We start from the raw sequence: 16,788 nt of genomic DNA, 5'->3' as shown, positions 1-16,788 counted from the left end.
TGCTGGCGGCCCGAGTTCCGATCCCGGGCGCGCACCGACGCACTACCTCTCCGGCCATGCTGAGGCCACGTCCCACATACAGCAACTAGAAGGATGTGCAGCTATGACATACAACTATCTACTGGGTCTCTGGGGGAAAAATAAAATAAATAACTAAAATTAAAAAAAAAAAAATTGAAAAAAAAAAAAAGTCTCTTCCAGCTCTAATGCTACGTGTGTCTAGTTGTTATGCTCCAGGACAGTTCTTAAAACAGGCAAAGTAAAAGATGAGATTTAAGTGCTGAATGACTTTAGGTCAGGCATTTAATCTTCACTTCTCATATGTACACAAGTGATTTCACAACTCTTGGCAAAAACAGTGTTGTAAAAATAGTTAAGTTTATTGGTTAAAAAGAATACTGTATTTGAAAAGTAACTTCCTTCCAGGATTTTCAAATAATTTGCACACTTCATTCATCCACTCAGCAGAAACATTGGAAATGAGAAAACAGAATGTATGGCTTTTTATACACGTAACATCACAAGATAACCAGTGCAACCAGTGTCTCATTCTGGCGGCTCTGAGAAGGCAGAGGAGCCATTCACTTGGAAGGTTTTCATTTCTAGCATCACTCCAACTACTAAGGAAATTTGTGGTGGGTGCCTATGGCTTCTTGGCCATCAGATTCCTCAGGGACAGGATAGGAATTCAATGAGGGAGCATAAGTGTTCCAAATAACTGTCAAGATTCCATGGTGATTCTCCCAAAACAAGGCTCAGAGGTAGGAAAGTAATCTATCCTCATTCCTCTTTCTATATGCAAAGGCCTCATTTACATTTGTGAAGCAGGCGGGAATCCACTACACTACCATCCAGGGATCCTGTCAAATGCACAGCACGTTTGATACTACCCCAAAGGGTTTCTTCTAGCTCCATGGGCTAATCTTTAGTAGGCAGTGCCCCTCAGAGTGGACCATGGAGAGGAATGTCCCTTTCAGAGGCTCGTCCACAGGGAGAAGCACTTCTTGTTGCCCACACTGGTCCTGCTGGCTGGCCAGGCTCCACAGGCTCCCATTCTCACTCAGTACAAAAACCTTTACATTCTTTTCTCTTCTTGCATTACATTCTTCAAAGATTTCCATGCTTGCCAACTGGTTGGAACTCAAGTGTTTACTCTTGCACAGCCCAAAGCCCCTGCAAACCCCAGCTTCCTTCTATTTGTACCACCATCTGTTGTGGCCCAGGCAACACAAAGCCTTAAAATCCAAGGCTTACCCTCAATAAGCGAAGAACACTTCATTTTGGATGGGCATGAGATATGTCTATCAGGCTACCAGACTTTTTTTTTAGATAGCCAAGAATGTATCTAGTCAAATGAGTGTTGATTCTGAAGCAGCCTGCTGGAAAGCTCCAGCTGGTCCAACTCTGTTGCCACTGCCTCAAACAACATGGGAGAGTCCTCTGTGGGACATCTCTAGAGCCTGCGGGAAATGGTCTGGAACATGCTCCTTGATGGCAAAGCACCAGTTTTTGAAAACAGCTGGATGATGTCTGGAGGCAAGTTTGGTGAATAAATTGGATAGTTACCATCCTGGACCCCAGATGAGGGGTGGCAATAAGCAATCAGCATGAGCTCTAAGAGTGTCAACTGGCTGAGGGCCATCACCAGAGAAGTATTTCAGGCATGCCTGGAGCAATGGCAGTGTCATCGACAGGCCTCCTACTCTAAAGGACAACCTCTCATTTAAATACCAGGCTTAATGCTTTATATAGTCATACTGCCTAAATTAGCTAAGAATTAGAATGCTTTCTTAGGAGGAAAATATTTTATATGCACCTGATAAGCAAAGTGCCTCAACAAAAAAAGTTTACAAGCAAGGAGTTCCCATCAGTCTCTTACCTGAGTGTGAGGATTACATGACAAACACATAAAAGTACACAATAGGCACACATTTCCTTTCTCACAAAACAGGAAGGGAGACTAAAGTTTCAGGTGCCATGTCCTCAACCTTGTCTTCTGGTCTTGTCTCTAAATTCTATAATAAATCCAGGAAACAGGCCAGCCAGCTGTGAGAAGACGGACCCAAAAAGTATTGCCAGACTAGGATGCCTGAGAGTTCCAGTGAAATCCTATGTCCAAGTCAGAAGATCAGTTGAAGAGCTGGAAGACTAAAATGACTGGTCCTCTGAGCTGCAGGAAGATTGGGGATGAAGTATGGCATAGCCTCCTTTACCCAGAAGGCTCTGGAGGGTAGTTAACATTATAAGTCAAAAGGCACTTCTCTGAGTAAGTAGAGGGCAGACTTTTTCTCTTTTGAAAGGAAACTGAGTCTAAGACTGGCAAGTTTAAGGCATTTAACCTTGGGCCAGCTCTGTGGGTCAGGGGCACTCTGGTCCTGGATGCCTTCACAGCCAGGCCCTTCTAACTTACCCATCTCACTCACCTTCCAGCATCCTACTGGCACTGCAAAGCAGTGACTTGCTGCATTTTAATGATGTAGTTTAAGTAGCTGCCTTGCCTCATATCTGAGGTGGTAGATTTTCAAGTGTAAGGCACAAACCAACAGTGTCCTCAGCTGTCCTTTAAGAGAAAAGCTGCTGAGATGGAACAGCCAGACTGATCTTTAGACCCTGATGTGGAGAAACCCCCGGGGCAGGGGGACTTTGGTTTCAAGAGGTCTCAGTGCTCACAGGCTCACTTAAACCCTATAGTTCAAGTCAATGAGGTCGGGCCGATTTGCTGGAAAACTGAAATGGCTTGGAACTTTAGTGTGCAGGATGTCTTGCAGACTTCTCAGACCTTAACCTAACTCTGCACTAGGAAAAATGTTCACTTAGGTGAAAGCAGTGATATTCCTGGGGATCTTTGTTCTAAGGATCTCAGTTTGTATACTCTTGAGAGGCAGGAAAGGAGAAAGCATGGGGGACGGGAAGGGCAAATGAGAGAGGCTCATTGCACTCTCTCTGGGGCATTGTTTGGGCCCCTTTTTTTTTCCTTTTTGGCAACTAGACTCCACATAGGCAATTACTGCTAATATTGAATTCCCTTGTATGTATATTCAATAGTGTTAAATCACATTTGGAGAGTTAGTTTTGAGCTTGTTTTGATAATTCCCTTTAGTCTGAGCAGAGGATGGTCTGTTCACAACTAGGGATGAGGTTAAAAGCTGGAGTTCTGTAGCCCTAACCAAGGCAGGTTTTGCTGTAAGAAATCTGGCATCATCTTCCTAGGTCTCCTTATTTGGACAGGGCACAGCAGATCAGCATGAGAAAAACTTGCAAAAGCCATGGAAGGGGAGGGAGACATGCTTGCAAGTACGCCTCAAAAATGAAGCTCTCCCACTTGATTGGTATCAGAATTAGTGGGAGAGCTTGTGAGAAAGGTAGATTCCCAGAACCCCCTACCTCCAAAGTCCTGAGTGGCTGGAGGTACACAGTCATATTGGGAAGTGGGGGGTGGGGTAGAACTGATGGATTCTGAGACAAAAAGAGGAGGGAAAGGAAAGAACAAAGAAACAGAGCTGAAAAAAAGAACTAGGGAAACATAGAAGTGAGCAGAAGCACAGAAGAAAGAAGCCATAAAATAAACATGGCTCGGGGAGCCGGGTGGAGCAGCAGCGGCCAGGTGTCCCACGGCATATGACCTCACTGAGAAAGCAGCATGTTGGCACAATGCTCCATAAAACTCAGCTCTCCCTGGAATCTCTGCTTCCAGAACACCAAGCTAGCCAAAGAGAATTCTCAAAAAATTCCAGAATTATTAGGCTGGTCAAATGGGCCAACATACAAGAATAGCTACAAGGGAGGTGGCCAGGCATAGTCCCTGCAACACCCTTTTCCTGTGGATGTGGCAGCTCTGAGGGGGTCTCAAGATCAGCCCAGACTGGTCCTGGTACCCCCCAAACTAGGGGTGAGCTCCCTGGGCAGTGAATCCAGCCTGGAGAGAATGCCTTCAGCCTGGTCAGTGTCGGCTCTGGCGCTTTGCAATCTCCTCCTGGACACGCAACTTGAGGGCCTCTCGCATGGGTGGATCCAGAGGCGTGTGTGTTGATACCTCCTCACTCACCCTTTCTGGATCATCGTCCTACGTGGAGGAAGAGTCAGGAAGCTCAGGGCCCGGCCTCTTCTGGAAAGGCGACCTGCCCTGTCCCTAGAGAACACTCTCAGAGAATTTCCTTTGACTCACGGCTTCTTGCCAGTGCCTGTCATTTCCCAGGTGTCCCCTGTAATAGTGACTCTCATCTGGGGGCCAAGAGCCCTACCTGTTGCCCACTGAGAATCACTGTGTGATGGGAGTGAGTTGCAGTCTCTGCTCCTTTGTGGAGCAGACACTTCCCACTGGCACTGAGGAAAACAGTGGCTCAGGGTCTGGCAGTGATTTCTACCGCGGGCCAGGACCTTCAGGCTGCAGCTGTTTCCATGAGGCATACCTGATACACGATAACTGAGGTGACCTCTCCGCTGTCTGCCTCATACTCTAAGCAGAAGAGCTGATGGCCAGAAGGCTCTGGCTCGGAGCCGCCACTACTGCTGCTTTCACCGGACTCCTCACAGTCTGGGTTGCTTGGGTGGGTAGAAATATCTGGAAGGATGAACCAGAGTGAGAGGGAAGAGGGGAAAGCTGCTGGAGTCCCTGCCCACAGAGATGACAGGAAAACATAAAGAAAGCCCCAATCCTCTTACAGACCCGTGTGTGTGTGTGTGTGTGAGAGAGAGAGAGAGAGAAGTGTGCCACCAATCAGGAGTTTTATTGACCCTTGTATCCTTGCTCCTGGGCCAGCACAGTCAGTAGGGACACAATGCACATTTGTCTAGTGAATACAGTTGGCAAGTAGTGGAGAAGTGGATAGAGCTCTGCCTGCGTTCAAATCCAGGCTCTGCCATTTACTAGCTCTGAGATCTTGGGCAAGTTACATAACCTTTCTGTGCCTGTTTCCTAATTGTGAAATAGAAAATGTAACAGTTTCCATTTTATGGGGTCCTATGAAAACTAAGTGATCAACGTCCATAAGCTCTAAAAGCACTTTTAAGTAACGCTCAACAAGTTTAGCGCCATATGATAACTACTGTGATCTCTAGGTTGCAGGGAAGCTGGGGAGAAAGGCCATTTACGGGGTTTGGGCTTCATTCCACAATTATGTCCTGGTCGCCTACAACTATGCCAGGCTTCCTCTCTGTGAGGTAGTGGGAATACGGAAATATAGTCATGGTGGGGCAAACCGGCAGACACACAACTTCTTGCCGGCTTCCCGTTGTGTCCTATAACAATGACGCTTAAGTGGGGGCCATAAACCTTCCCTGTTCTGCGGAGAGCATCACTGAGCGGAGACTGAGGAGCGTCGAGGTGTTCCCGGAAAGGGACGAGACGAACTGAGCCTCGGGGAATAAGAAGCGGTTTTTCCCTCTAGAGAAGGGAGTGCGTCGGGGCAGAGAGCCCGGGCCGGCAGAGCGCGCGGGCTTGCGCAGGCAGGCGGGGCGGGCGGCCTCACCTCGGCGTCGCGGCAGGTACACCTGCAGGTCGGGCTTGCGGGGCCGCGTCGGCGCGGGCGTGTGCCGCCTCCTCGCCTTCTCCTTGGCCGCCTGCTTCACCTTCTTGTCGTAGTCGTCCCTGCGGGGAGCCGGGCGGGAGTCAGGGACGGCCGGGCCGGGCCAGGCTGGGGGCGGCGGCGCGGGGCGGGGCGGTACCGGGCGAGCTGGTTCCTTCGGATATGGTGCACGAAGCCGTGACTCATGTCCAGCCGCCCTCCAGGCTTGCAGCAGAGCCGCGGCCCGGGATCCGGCGCCGCTTCCATCTGAGGGCCAGGGCACAGAGCCGCCGCCGCCGCCTCAACGGCCTCAACGGCCCCAACGGCCCCAACGGCCGCCGTCCCGCCGGAAGAGGCCGCGCAGCCCCTCGCTCGGTTCTCGACCCCGCGCCCTGACGTCCCGCCCGGAAAGGGCCGGCCCAGCCCAGCGTCCCCGCGCGCTGAGTTCCGGGCGCGGATCGGCGGATGGGGCATGCGCGACTTCAGCTCACCGGGCGGGGCTTTGCTTTGCTTTGCTTTGTGACATTTATCAACGGGAGACAAGGATTTAGGCTGATACATCAAAAATTCAGAAAAATATAAAGCACACATTGCATACTCAGCGTTCGTCGTGGAGCCTTCTCGTTCTTTTTCTGGTGATAGGGTGCTGTGAAACTCCATCACCAGCTGCGTGACCTCGGCTGACTATTGAACCCCACTGTGCCTCAGTTTCTTTATTTGTAAATGGGGGCACTGAGAGCATCTACCTCAAAAGAGGTTGTGAGGAGGCGAGTGCTCGGGTAGGGCACACAGTGGCGCCCAGGCCGCACAGCCCCGCGAAGGCTCTCTGGGCCCAGTCCCGGCCCACCCCGGGGCCCCGCGCTGTCGGCGGCGGGGACGCCCCTCCCAGCACGCCCAGCGCCCGAGCACTGCCAGGTCCCGCCGCCCAGCCCGCCTCGGGGCCCACAGGACCTACGTCTTAACTGTCCCCGCGGGAGGACCCAGGGCTTTTCAGGGTCTGAGCGGGTGCGATTTTCGAGTCCTCTTTTAAAAAAGACAAAATTAGGAATTCGTGATTAGAACAGGGACAAACTAGTACATCCACACAGTGGAATATCGCTGAGCAATCAAAAGGAACGAGCTGTTGATAACACTCAATAAAGTGGATGAGTCTCACATATGCCGAGTGAAAGAGGCTAGGCAAAAAAGAGGGCACGCTGTGTGTGCTTCCATTTATAGAAAACTCTAGGAAATGCAAACTAATCTGTAGCGACTAAGCAGATCAATGGTCGGGGCAGGAGGACACTTTTGGGTCTGGTGGATAGGTTCATACCTGGATCGTGGCCATGGTTTCAGAGTGTATACATCCATCCATCCATCAGTATTTAGCAAATTGCACACTTTAAACGTGCAGTGTATTGTATGCCAATCACACCTCAGTAGAATTGTACAAAGTAGTTCAGGGCCGTGGAAAGGGTCGTGAAAGTAACAGGCCCTGAGATTTGAGCTTTGTTAGCTTCATGGTTAAGTCCTGCTCTGCCCGACGTTTGCATTTTTCTGTGATACAGAGAACAACCCTCCAAATGTGGAATTAGAGCCTCTGGGTTGCTGCATGAAGGGAATGATTTGGGGATGTCGCCTAGTTCTCCCCTGGAAAGGGTCAGTCTCCGAGGCGCAGAGACTGTGGAGACGATCTCTCAATTCTGGTTTCGGGGCACAAATGATCTTGAAGAAATCTGGGGCCCATGACAGCTTCTTTTATCCAGAAATTCTGCAGCCAGTAAAAGGTTCTTGCCTCTTTAAGCCGGAAATTATGGGTAAGGTGGCAGTAAGAACGACTGGCCCATAAGTCGTTGTCAGGTGCCCACACAGCTTCAAAAAGGCCACAAGGGGCGTAGTACTTCTCAGAAATTTCCTGCGACATAATTTGTCCCCATCGGCGACTCGTAGAGAGCCTTGGTCTCGATAACAGCGCCGCTCCTGATTGGCCGCGTGCCGCGCACTCGAGCGTGCCTGGCGCCGGCGCTGGGCTCGTCGGCGGGTGGTGGCGATGTCTGGCCGCTCCAAGCGGGAGTCTCGTGGTTCCACCCGCGGGAAGCGGGAGTCTGAGTCGCGGGGCAGCTCGGGTCGTGTCAAGCGGGAGCGAGATCGGGAGCGGGAGACCGAAGCGCCGAGCTCCCGGGGCAGCCCGGTGCGCGTGAAGCGGGAGGTCGAGCCGGTGAGCGCGCGCGAGGCCCCGGCGCCCGTCGTCCCGGCGGTGCGGGTGAAGCGGGAGCGCGAGGCCGACGAGGACTCAGAGCCGGAGCGGGAGGTGCGAGGTGCGCGGGGCCGGGCCGGGCGCGGGCTCCACGTCTCGTTCTTCTTTTTCTCTTTACAGCTTCCCTCCCCGGGGGGGGTCACACTCCAGTGTCCGCGTCCCGACTCCACTGCGTTTTAGTGAGGCTAGTACTAGTTTTAATAATAACCGTAATTTGATACTTCTAGCAACAAAAATAACGGTAGCAGCTTCTCTTTATTGAATGCCTAACTCGGCCCAGGCGCTGTGCTACTTATGTTACAGGTGTTACCTTTTTCAGTTTTTACAAAACATCTGGGAGTGAGTCCTGCTGTAATTTCCGGAATTAGATCAGAGTCGAGAGCCTGAACGCTGGCACCTGCAACATACTGCCCCGTTATCCGGGGCTGTAGCAGCCAGGAGATCTGGATTCTGGTCCTGCCACTGAGGCTGAGTCACTGTGGTTTGGGAACGTGGGTTTCACCTATCTGTCCGTCTGTAAATTAGTGCAAGTAGTCCTGGAACCTTTGACCTTTGAGAGCCCTTCTAAGAATGGCCAGTAAAGCTGTCACTCCCCTCCGTGACTGCATCCTTTGCTTCCTTCCTGGGTTTTTTCTGCTTCTCCTGGTAATTTCTAGAGACCTCTTTGCCCAGCCTTGGTTCCCTGTCTGTAGTGTATGCTTTTCCAACTTGTTGATATCTTACCAATCATTAAGTAGGTTTCCACCAGTTCTGAAGCTTTTTCTGTTTATACCAATTACATCTTTTCCTTCTCTGAACTTGGAACTCCTGACTTGAACGTGTTCCTCGCTACTTGCTTTTTGGTGGGTTAGCAAGAGCTTATTGAAGTAGCAGGTGAGCGTGTCACTGGGCTACCTGCTGGGGGCAGGGTTTGTGGAGGGAGGGGTCCTCATTCTCCAAGACTTTATAATTCTGCCTCTGGTCCTGGTTACTTGTATATGATTATACTCTTATATTAGCTCTTAAGTTTCTTGCTCAGGGTCTTGTGTTTGACATATTTTTGTATTACACTCAGGGTCCAGAATAGCACCTTGCTCATAGAACGTACTTGATAAATATTTTTGAATAATCTAGTTGATAATTTCAGGGTATTCTCTGATTTCCTTTACTTAAATACTCTGCAGCCTCAGTTTTCCCTTTCTTTGGTAGAGAAATTGTTTCTTAGATATTTTGCATAGTTTTGGTAAGGATTGTTTTCTCTGGGACACCCTAGGATCCCAGTTGCTGTTACTGTCTTGTCTTGTTTTTTTCCTTTTATTTCTATTGTGAAATAGATCGCAGGTACTAAGATATACTGAATGTGATAATGTATAAGTACAGTTTAAAGAAGAGAGTGGATGTACATCTAACACTTGTCAAGAATTGTGAAGGATCTGAGATTTTACCCTGTGTGAAACTACCAAGTTAGCTTGCCACAGTGTCGTGGATGCTGATGTAAGACATGGGACTATTGGGTCTGAGACAGTTTATTGCAGCAATAACCAGAATAGCATTGGTGTCAGTTCCCGAGTTAGTTCCCACAGTACAACATGAAGAGAACCATACACACCATGGGTGGCCTTACAGGAGAGGAACTCTGAACTTAGAGAACCTGAATCTTTTATAATGGGCTGTGAGTTTGCCTCTCATTTGCTCTGTAGGAAGACACTATCTCTGTCTTCCAAGGCTGTTCACTATACAGACATCCTTGACAAGATAGTCTGGAGACAGTCAGTGCCTCTGGTCACAATATGTACAGAAACATGGGAAACCCATGGAGAATTGCCTCCTAACACTGTTCAGCCTAAGAAGTGGTACAGAGTCAGTACCTTAGAAGCTCCCATAGGCCCCTTCCCAGTTGTGCTTGCCTTCCTTCCTTGCTTAGGTAATCACTGTTCTGAATTTTTTTCTAATCATTTCTACTTTTATTTATAGTTTTATTTCATATATGTATCCTTAAGTTACACTGTTTTATTTTGTATTTGATATAAATGGAGTCGTATTGTATGTAGTCTTCTGATTTGCCTTTTTTTTTTTTAACTAGGCATATTTGTGAGGTTCATCCAGGTGGATATTCATGGCTACATAGTGTTCCATTAATGATACACCAAAATCTATTTCTCCATTTTATTTGTGGCAGACATTTGGGTTGTTTCCAGTTTGGGCCCTTTCACGTATTGCTGCTATAAATATTTTTTAGTAAAGCACTCTTGGTGCACATGTGCAAAAATTTCTCTAGGGTATATAAATAGAAGAGAGATTGCTGGGTCAGAGGGTCTGCATATTTTCAGCTTTGATTCTGCTGTACTATTTTCCAAGTTTATACTCCCACCAGCTGTACATGAGCATTCTCATTGCTCCACATATTCACTTGGAATTTTCAGATTTTTTTTTCCCTCTCTGGTAGGTGTGAAGTGGTACATCACTGTGCAAGGAAATTTGCATTTTCTTGAATATTGATGAGGTTGAGCATCTTTGTGGGCTGTATTCATCATTTTCTATTGGGCTGTTTGTCTTTTTCTTATTGCTTCACCAGATTTATTTATGTAATCTGCAAATGAATCCTTTGTTGGTTATATGTGTTTCACATATATTCTTAGAGTTTGTGGCTTGTTCTATTGGTGGGCTTTTTTTTGGTGTTGCCAGGCCACCTTTATAGGAGCTCATCTTGATTAGTTTTTCCCACTTCTACGTTTCTTTGTTTGTACTAGTAGTTGACCCTGAGTGTGAGTTTCACATTTTCACAGCCTGTGATGATTTTCCTTTCAGCAAAGAATGGCCGCGTGGATTCCGAAGACCGGAGGAGCCGCCACTGCCCGTACCTGGATACCATTAACAGGTCAGTAGGACAAGGATGCCAAGGGCAGCAAAAAACCGTGGAATCTGTGCAGAAAGTTCTTTGGACTGTACATTGAGCACAATGTTCACAGATTTTATCCCTTTTAAAGCTTTCTGCCCAGAAAATTGTGCTTCTTGCAATGTTTATTAATCTTTGCCTTTCAATTTAAAGTGTCAGAGGGAGTTTTTTTAATGGTTGGCACATACGTAAAGAGCTTTTAGCTCATTTTGAATTTGTATGTTGGGATAATGGAATACATAGCGTTCTTAAAAGGATAATAGCAAATTTAAATATTTATTGAGCACTCACTATGTGCTAGGTATTACTCTAGACGGCTGGAATTCAACAGAGAGAAAAACATACAAAAATGTGACCTAAAGCAGAGGTAGTTACCTCATCCTGGTGTTCTTTTCTCTAATCCCAGATGGCATCTTAGGATGCTTTTCAACTTATGCTCTAGGGTAGCACTGTCTAATAGAACTTTTTGCAGTAATGGAATTGCTCTTTATAAGGGCTGTCCGTTGTGGTAGGCACAAGCCACTTGTGGTTAGTGAGCACTTGAAATGTGGCTTGAACAAGGACTGAATTTTAAATTTTGTTTTAAATTTAAATACTTATAGCCACATGTGACTAGTGGCCCATTTAATGGACAGTGCAGCTTTACCAGGACCATCACCAGTTAGTTAGAGTTAACATTTGAGAGGAAATCCCTTTATCACCTGGATTCAGTGGAGGTAACCTTAACCTGCCCAGTACTCATATACCATTACTTTGCACTTGAATAAATAGATCTATTGGTAAGTATTCCCCTAAAATTCTTCAGTCTTCCCATTTATTTTTATAGACAAAAATAAATTTTTCTTTTATAAAACAGTTTATTCACTCTTTTTATGTTCTTCCAGCCCCAGTCTTTTAGTCTGGAATGCTGTTGGGGCCCTGTTACTTTAGTCCTACTTGTACCTATCCCTCCAGAGAAAGTGACTGCAGTGGAAGGTTCTCAACTGGTTGTAAATACTAAAAAGAAAGAGGGTCACACAATTGCCATTGTGTGTCTGGTGGAGACGTCTTGACACTGCTTTGGGCTTTCTTTTTTTTTTTTTTTTTTTTATTTATTTTATTTTTTACCCCCAAAGCCCCAGTGGATAGTTGTATGTCGTAGCTGCACATCCTTCTAGTTGCTGTATGTGGGACTCGGCCTCAGGATGAACGGAGAAGCGGTGCCTCGATGCGCACCCGGGATCCGAACCCGGGCCACCAGCATCGCAGCGCGCGCACTTACCCACCAAGCCACAGGGCCGGCCCTGCTTTGGGCTTTCATGTGCTATATTATTCAGCATGTGCTATATATTCAGGTGCTATATTAAATGTCTAGTGAGGAATAGTTAATGGTTGTTGAAGTATTCTCTGAAGGATGCTGTGTGACATTGTGGAACACGGAGTCAGCATTGTTTCACTTGGGTGCTTTCCTAGACATCCCTCCCTATTAATTGTTCTTTCTTTTGTTTGGTTCTCTTAGGAGTGTGCTGGACTTTGACTTTGAGAAACTGTGCTCCATCTCCCTCTCGCATATCAATGCATATGCCTGTCTGGTGTGTGGCAAGTACTTTCAGGGTAAATAAATGTTATGCATTATAAACTTGCTAGATTTTCAGTGCTAGCCACAAGTTTGCTCTAGAGAGTTTTTTTTTTTTTTTTTTGTGAGGAAGATCGGCCCTGAGCTAACGTCTGCCAATCCTCCTCTTTTTGCTGAGGAAGACTGGCCCTGGACTAACATCCATGCCCATCTTCCTCCACTTTATATGGGACGCCACCACAGCACGGCCTGACAAGTGGTGCGTCGGTGCGCGCCTGGGATCCGAACCTGCAAACCCTGGGCTGCCGCAGCGGAGCGTGTGCACTTAACCGCTTGCGCCACCCGGCCAGCCCCCGAGAGTTTTTTTTAAAGAAAGTAAGCTGCTGTCAGGAGTCGTGTCTAATAATCCCTATGTTTGTTCCCAGGAAATTGGAATACTCTTAGAAAACCAACAGAAGGTTCTCTGATTGGTCAGAACCTGAATGCACATGAAAGAGAAGTTATGTAAAAGACTGTGTAGGAGATCTCAAAGACTCTGGGTTTTTGAATCTCTAATGTTTTCTATACGTCTGTCTTTTTCTGAGAATCCTTTTACTCTAAAGACTTTTTTATTCTGTTCTTTTCTGGAAATTTATTATTTCAGTTCATTCAGACCAAGCAAATGCTGTGTACATAGTATAGCGGAGGATTTAAAAGAAATATAAACTACTTTCCTTGTTCTTATAAGGAGCTTATAAATAGTCAAGGTTAACACATAAAACAATCAGCAAACTCTATGGACCATAAAGATTACTGCTAGACTGTATGGCGCTGAGTATAAATAGGGGCAGTAGGAGTTGAAATATGCAAAGATCAATGTTAGCTGGAGTGTTTGTGTTGAGATCATAGAGGACGTGCAGATGGGACTCGAACTGGCAGGACATCCAGAGTTTGAATGGGTTAAGGGAGAGAGATTGTAGAAAGGAGTGGCAGCATGAACAAAGGTATGTAGGTGCAGGATCGTCTTGAATGTGGGCAGTTGGAAATTCAGGACTGAGTGGTGATAGACTGTGATATGTATATGTGTATGTGTGCATATCGATGTATGTATGTGCATGTATTATATATAATATATACATAGATACTCCTGATTTGTGCTAATATATGAAACTAGCTCATATATGTACATACACATGTATATATTTCATATTCATGTATATGAAATTAGTTTCCCCAACCAATGTCTTATGCCATCTAGGGAATAAAGTAACTAATGTGGTATTCTTTCTTGCTAACTTTTGTGATGAGAGAAGTTCATGTAGGAGATTCATTTCATGGATGGCCTAGTACTTTGTTTTTACTGATATTAACATGTTCCAGTTCAGAATAATGAAAGAATCAAACCTGATTTGTGCCTTTCTGGAATCTGCGCTTCTCTTACAGCCTTTCATCCTTCCCTACAGGCCGGGGTTTGAAGTCTCACGCATATATTCACAGCGTCCAGTTTAGCCATCATGTCTTCCTCAACCTCCACACTCTCAAGTTTTATTGCCTTCCAGACAACTATGAGATCATCGATTCCTCACTGGAGGATATCACGGTGTGTGTGCAAGAGGGCTGGTTTGGAACCAGTTCTTTTGGGAGCCATCCCAGGGCTCCTGGGGATCTCTGTCACCTAAGGTCAGGGAAGAATCTCAGTCCCTTGGGCTTGGAGAGGCTTCTTTCCCTTTGGGATGAACCAGGGAAACCGAGTAAGAAGGTCAGGATTCATAATTGCAGCCTGTGGTCTGCAATCTAGCTGTCATTTCTGCTTTTAGTGTTGAGGGTTAGGGCTGAAGAAATGTGGCTACTTTCTAATCAGTGTGAAAGCATTTTTGTGAAATAAATTATCCTTCCACACTTTGGAGTAGGGTTGTGAATTGGGCCTGGCGTAGGAGAGGGGATACCAGGTTGCAAAGCAGTTCCTGGCTGCTTTTGACCTGATACGGCCAGAATGGTCAACACATCCTATCTGTGGGCTCCGGGTTGTGACCTGTGCCAGGAATCACTGTACTTAAGTGTAGAGCATGGAAAATCCTCTTAGGCTTCAATTAATGTTGGAACTGTTGATTATTATTTTCTTTTTTAGCATGTGACTGTGCATTCATAGTGCTGAATGCTCTGTTTTTTTTTTAAGGAAAGCTTGATATTCAGAGTTTTTGAAATGCCGCTTATGCTGTTTTTATAAGTTTTATAGGCCTATTAATAATTGAGTTTAAAGTAGTTATGGACAGTATTTACAGAGGGAGACACTGAAGTAAATTCAAGGTTTCAAAGAGAGTTAGTGGTAACTTCTGTCCAGCTCGTGACGTGATAGCCCTCATAGCTCTAGGGCTGGGAAGGTCCTAATCCTGCCCCTCCAACCACCGGGAGCCATGAGCTCTCAGTCCTGCACACAGGTGAGGAGGCGCTCCTGCTCCTGTGCTGGGTCCATGTACTGGCTCTGTGTGAGGTCCCACCCGAGATTCAGACCCCTGCTGCCTGCAGAGATTTGAGTGTCCTGCAGTTTCTGACAGTCGTTTATCATGGAGTTGGCTAGACCTGAGGTCTGAGGAAAGACCTGGGATTTAGTGATTTGGGGTTAAATACAGACATCCCCTTCTACATTAGTAATGTGGAGAGGACCTCCCCTAAATTACCTTGGTTTTGATATCTGTTGTTGGGAGCCCTTTTGTGTGTATGGTGAGACGTTCACGACCAAAGTGTTTTTTGTTTTTAGCAGAAGTTGCTGTTGCAGATATATCTTATGAACTGTTTACCCCCCTAAGACAACTTAGAATTTTCTTTTGCTTTGCAGTATGTGTTGAAACCCACTTTCACCAAGCAGCAGATTGCAAACTTGGACAAACAGGCCAAATTGTCTAGGGCATATGATGGCACCACTTACCTGCCAGGTATTGTGGGACTGAATAACATAAAGGCCAACGACTATGCCAACGCTGTCCTTCAGGTAGGCTCAAGATGGGAACAGTGAGGGAGAGGGGGTAACCTGGGAATACTGTGAAGATTGGCTAAGAAATTACTGCCTTCTGGCAGAGTGTGGTCTAATGGTCCCCAGACACCAAGCCTTGCTGGGGACTCTACTTGAGTTTTTGTTCTGTACCAAGCAGAACATTCTTATGTCTACTCAAGGGGCTGCTGCCAAATGAGGCCTTTTCCACCCTCTGGGCTCATGGCATCTGGAGCTTCCAGAGAATGAAGGATAGAATCTGCACGTGGCCTGGCAGTACCAAATACGAAACATTTACATATGCTAGATGATGCATTTTTTTTTTTTGAGGTGCGGATGTTCATTGTGCTGGCTATCCAATATCTCATTCCTGCCCCTGTGCTTAAGCCCTGAGGTGGGAAAGGCAGAAAACCAAAGTTGTCCTATTTTTGATTGTTTTTATTTATTTATTTATTTTTCCCCCAAAGCCCCAGTAGATAGTTGTATGTCATAGTTGCGCATCCTTCTAGTTGCTGTATGTGGGACGCGGCCTCAGCATGGCCGGAGAAGCAGTGTGTCGGTGTGCGCCTGGGATCCGAACCCAGGCCGCCAGCAGCGGAGCGCGCGCATTTAACCACTAAGCCACGGGGCCAGCCCTGTTTTGTTTTTTTTAAAATTACGTGAATAATATGTGCATGTTGTAGAAAAATTAGAAAATGTTGGTAAGCATAAATAAGAAAATTAACAATCCTACTTCACCCGAAAAAGGTTGATTTTAATGTGTACAAATATTGAATAACTATGTGTACACCTGAAAATAATGTTATAGTCAATTATAACTCAATTAAAAAAATTGGTTTTAAAAAATTATAAACAAAAAAATTTATAAACATAAACGAGGCTTATTGGGGGCAAAGAAAGATATATAAAGTGAAAGCTTCCTTCCTTTCCCTTCCTAGTACTCTGTCCTGGGGTGGTTAACAGTATATATAGATCACCAGAATTTTTTTCTGAACACATATACACACATACATAATATTCTGTTAAGTGGCAATATTGTGATTTATTTTGCCATTCCCCGATTGATAGATAAAATTTAACTTGTCTCACTTTTTTTCCTTTGACCAGTGTTGCAGTGACTATCCTTCTGTGTATAGTCCTGCATTTTTTGCAACACTTTTACATTTTGTTACATTTCTTTCCTGGACTTTTTTTTTTTTTTTTTTTGAGGAAGATTGGCCCTGAACTAACGTCTGTTGCCAATCTTCCTCCTTTTTTCCCCCCAAAGGCCCAGTAGGTGGTTGTATGTCATAGTTGCACATCCTTGTAGTTTCTCTATGTGGGACGTTGCCTCAGCGTGGCTTGATAAGCCGTGAGTAGGTCCGTCCCCAGGATCTGAACCGGTGAACCCTGGGCCGCTGAAATGGAACACACGAACTTAACTGCTGTGCCATTGGGCTGGCGCTTTCCTGGACTTTGAAAATATGCATAATTATATATTTTTTATCTGTGAAGCATTATAGTATATATATGTATCTTTATATTTTTTCTAACTTAAAAGCATATTATGAAGTCAAATATTTTTGTGCAGCATCCTTAATTATTACATGTTATTCCATTTTGTTGATAAATTGTAATTTATTTAACCATCACTTCTTGTATTAATGCATC

General features: G+C 46.0%; 2 protein-coding genes across 2 annotated transcripts in view; one reads left to right on the top strand and one right to left on the bottom strand.

Annotated features, from left to right (window-relative positions):
• Positions 1-359: 359 nt before the first annotated feature.
• On the bottom strand, positions 360-5,882 carry C11H2orf68 (chromosome 11 C2orf68 homolog). Its single transcript, XM_004437218.3, has 4 exons — positions 5,665-5,882; positions 5,469-5,587; positions 4,410-4,561; positions 360-4,063 (listed from the first exon to the last, which is right to left on the bottom strand). Exons 1-4 carry the CDS (start codon positions 5,769-5,771, stop codon positions 3,941-3,943), a joined length of 501 nt encoding a protein of 166 aa, XP_004437275.1. The 5' UTR covers positions 5,772-5,882; the 3' UTR covers positions 360-3,940.
• A 1,612-nt stretch (positions 5,883-7,494) lies between these two features.
• USP39 (ubiquitin specific peptidase 39) overlaps positions 7,495-16,788 on the top strand; it is a 34,597-nt gene continuing 25,303 nt past the window's right edge. The window contains exons 1-5 of the mRNA XM_087436477.1: positions 7,495-7,801; positions 10,528-10,597; positions 12,114-12,208; positions 13,613-13,749; positions 14,986-15,138. Coding sequence (XP_087292603.1) covers positions 7,534-7,801; positions 10,528-10,597; positions 12,114-12,208; positions 13,613-13,749; positions 14,986-15,138 — 723 coding nt within the window. The 5' untranslated portion in view covers positions 7,495-7,533. The remainder of the gene's footprint in view (positions 7,802-10,527; positions 10,598-12,113; positions 12,209-13,612; positions 13,750-14,985; positions 15,139-16,788) is intronic.

Source organism: Ceratotherium simum, chromosome 11 (genome assembly GCF_057802395.1).
Source record: "Ceratotherium simum simum isolate JZ-2026a chromosome 11, ASM5780239v1, whole genome shotgun sequence".
NCBI lineage: Eukaryota > Metazoa > Chordata > Mammalia > Perissodactyla > Rhinocerotidae > Ceratotherium > Ceratotherium simum.
This window is presented reverse-complemented; position numbering and strand designations above follow the sequence as displayed.

Excerpts from the sequence above, each read along its gene's own strand:
- C11H2orf68 (XM_004437218.3), bottom strand. The coding sequence starts at position 5,771 with ATGGAAGCGGCGCCGGATCCCGGGCCGCGGCTCTGCTGCAAGCCTGGA. Across the intron at positions 5,588-5,664 it reads CGAAGGAACCAGCTCGCCCG|GGACGACTACGACAAGAAGG; the intron begins GTACCGCCCCGC and ends GGCTCCCCGCAG. Across the intron at positions 4,562-5,468 it reads GTACCTGCCGCGACGCCGAG|ATATTTCTACCCACCCAAGC; the intron begins GTGAGGCCGCCC and ends TCATCCTTCCAG.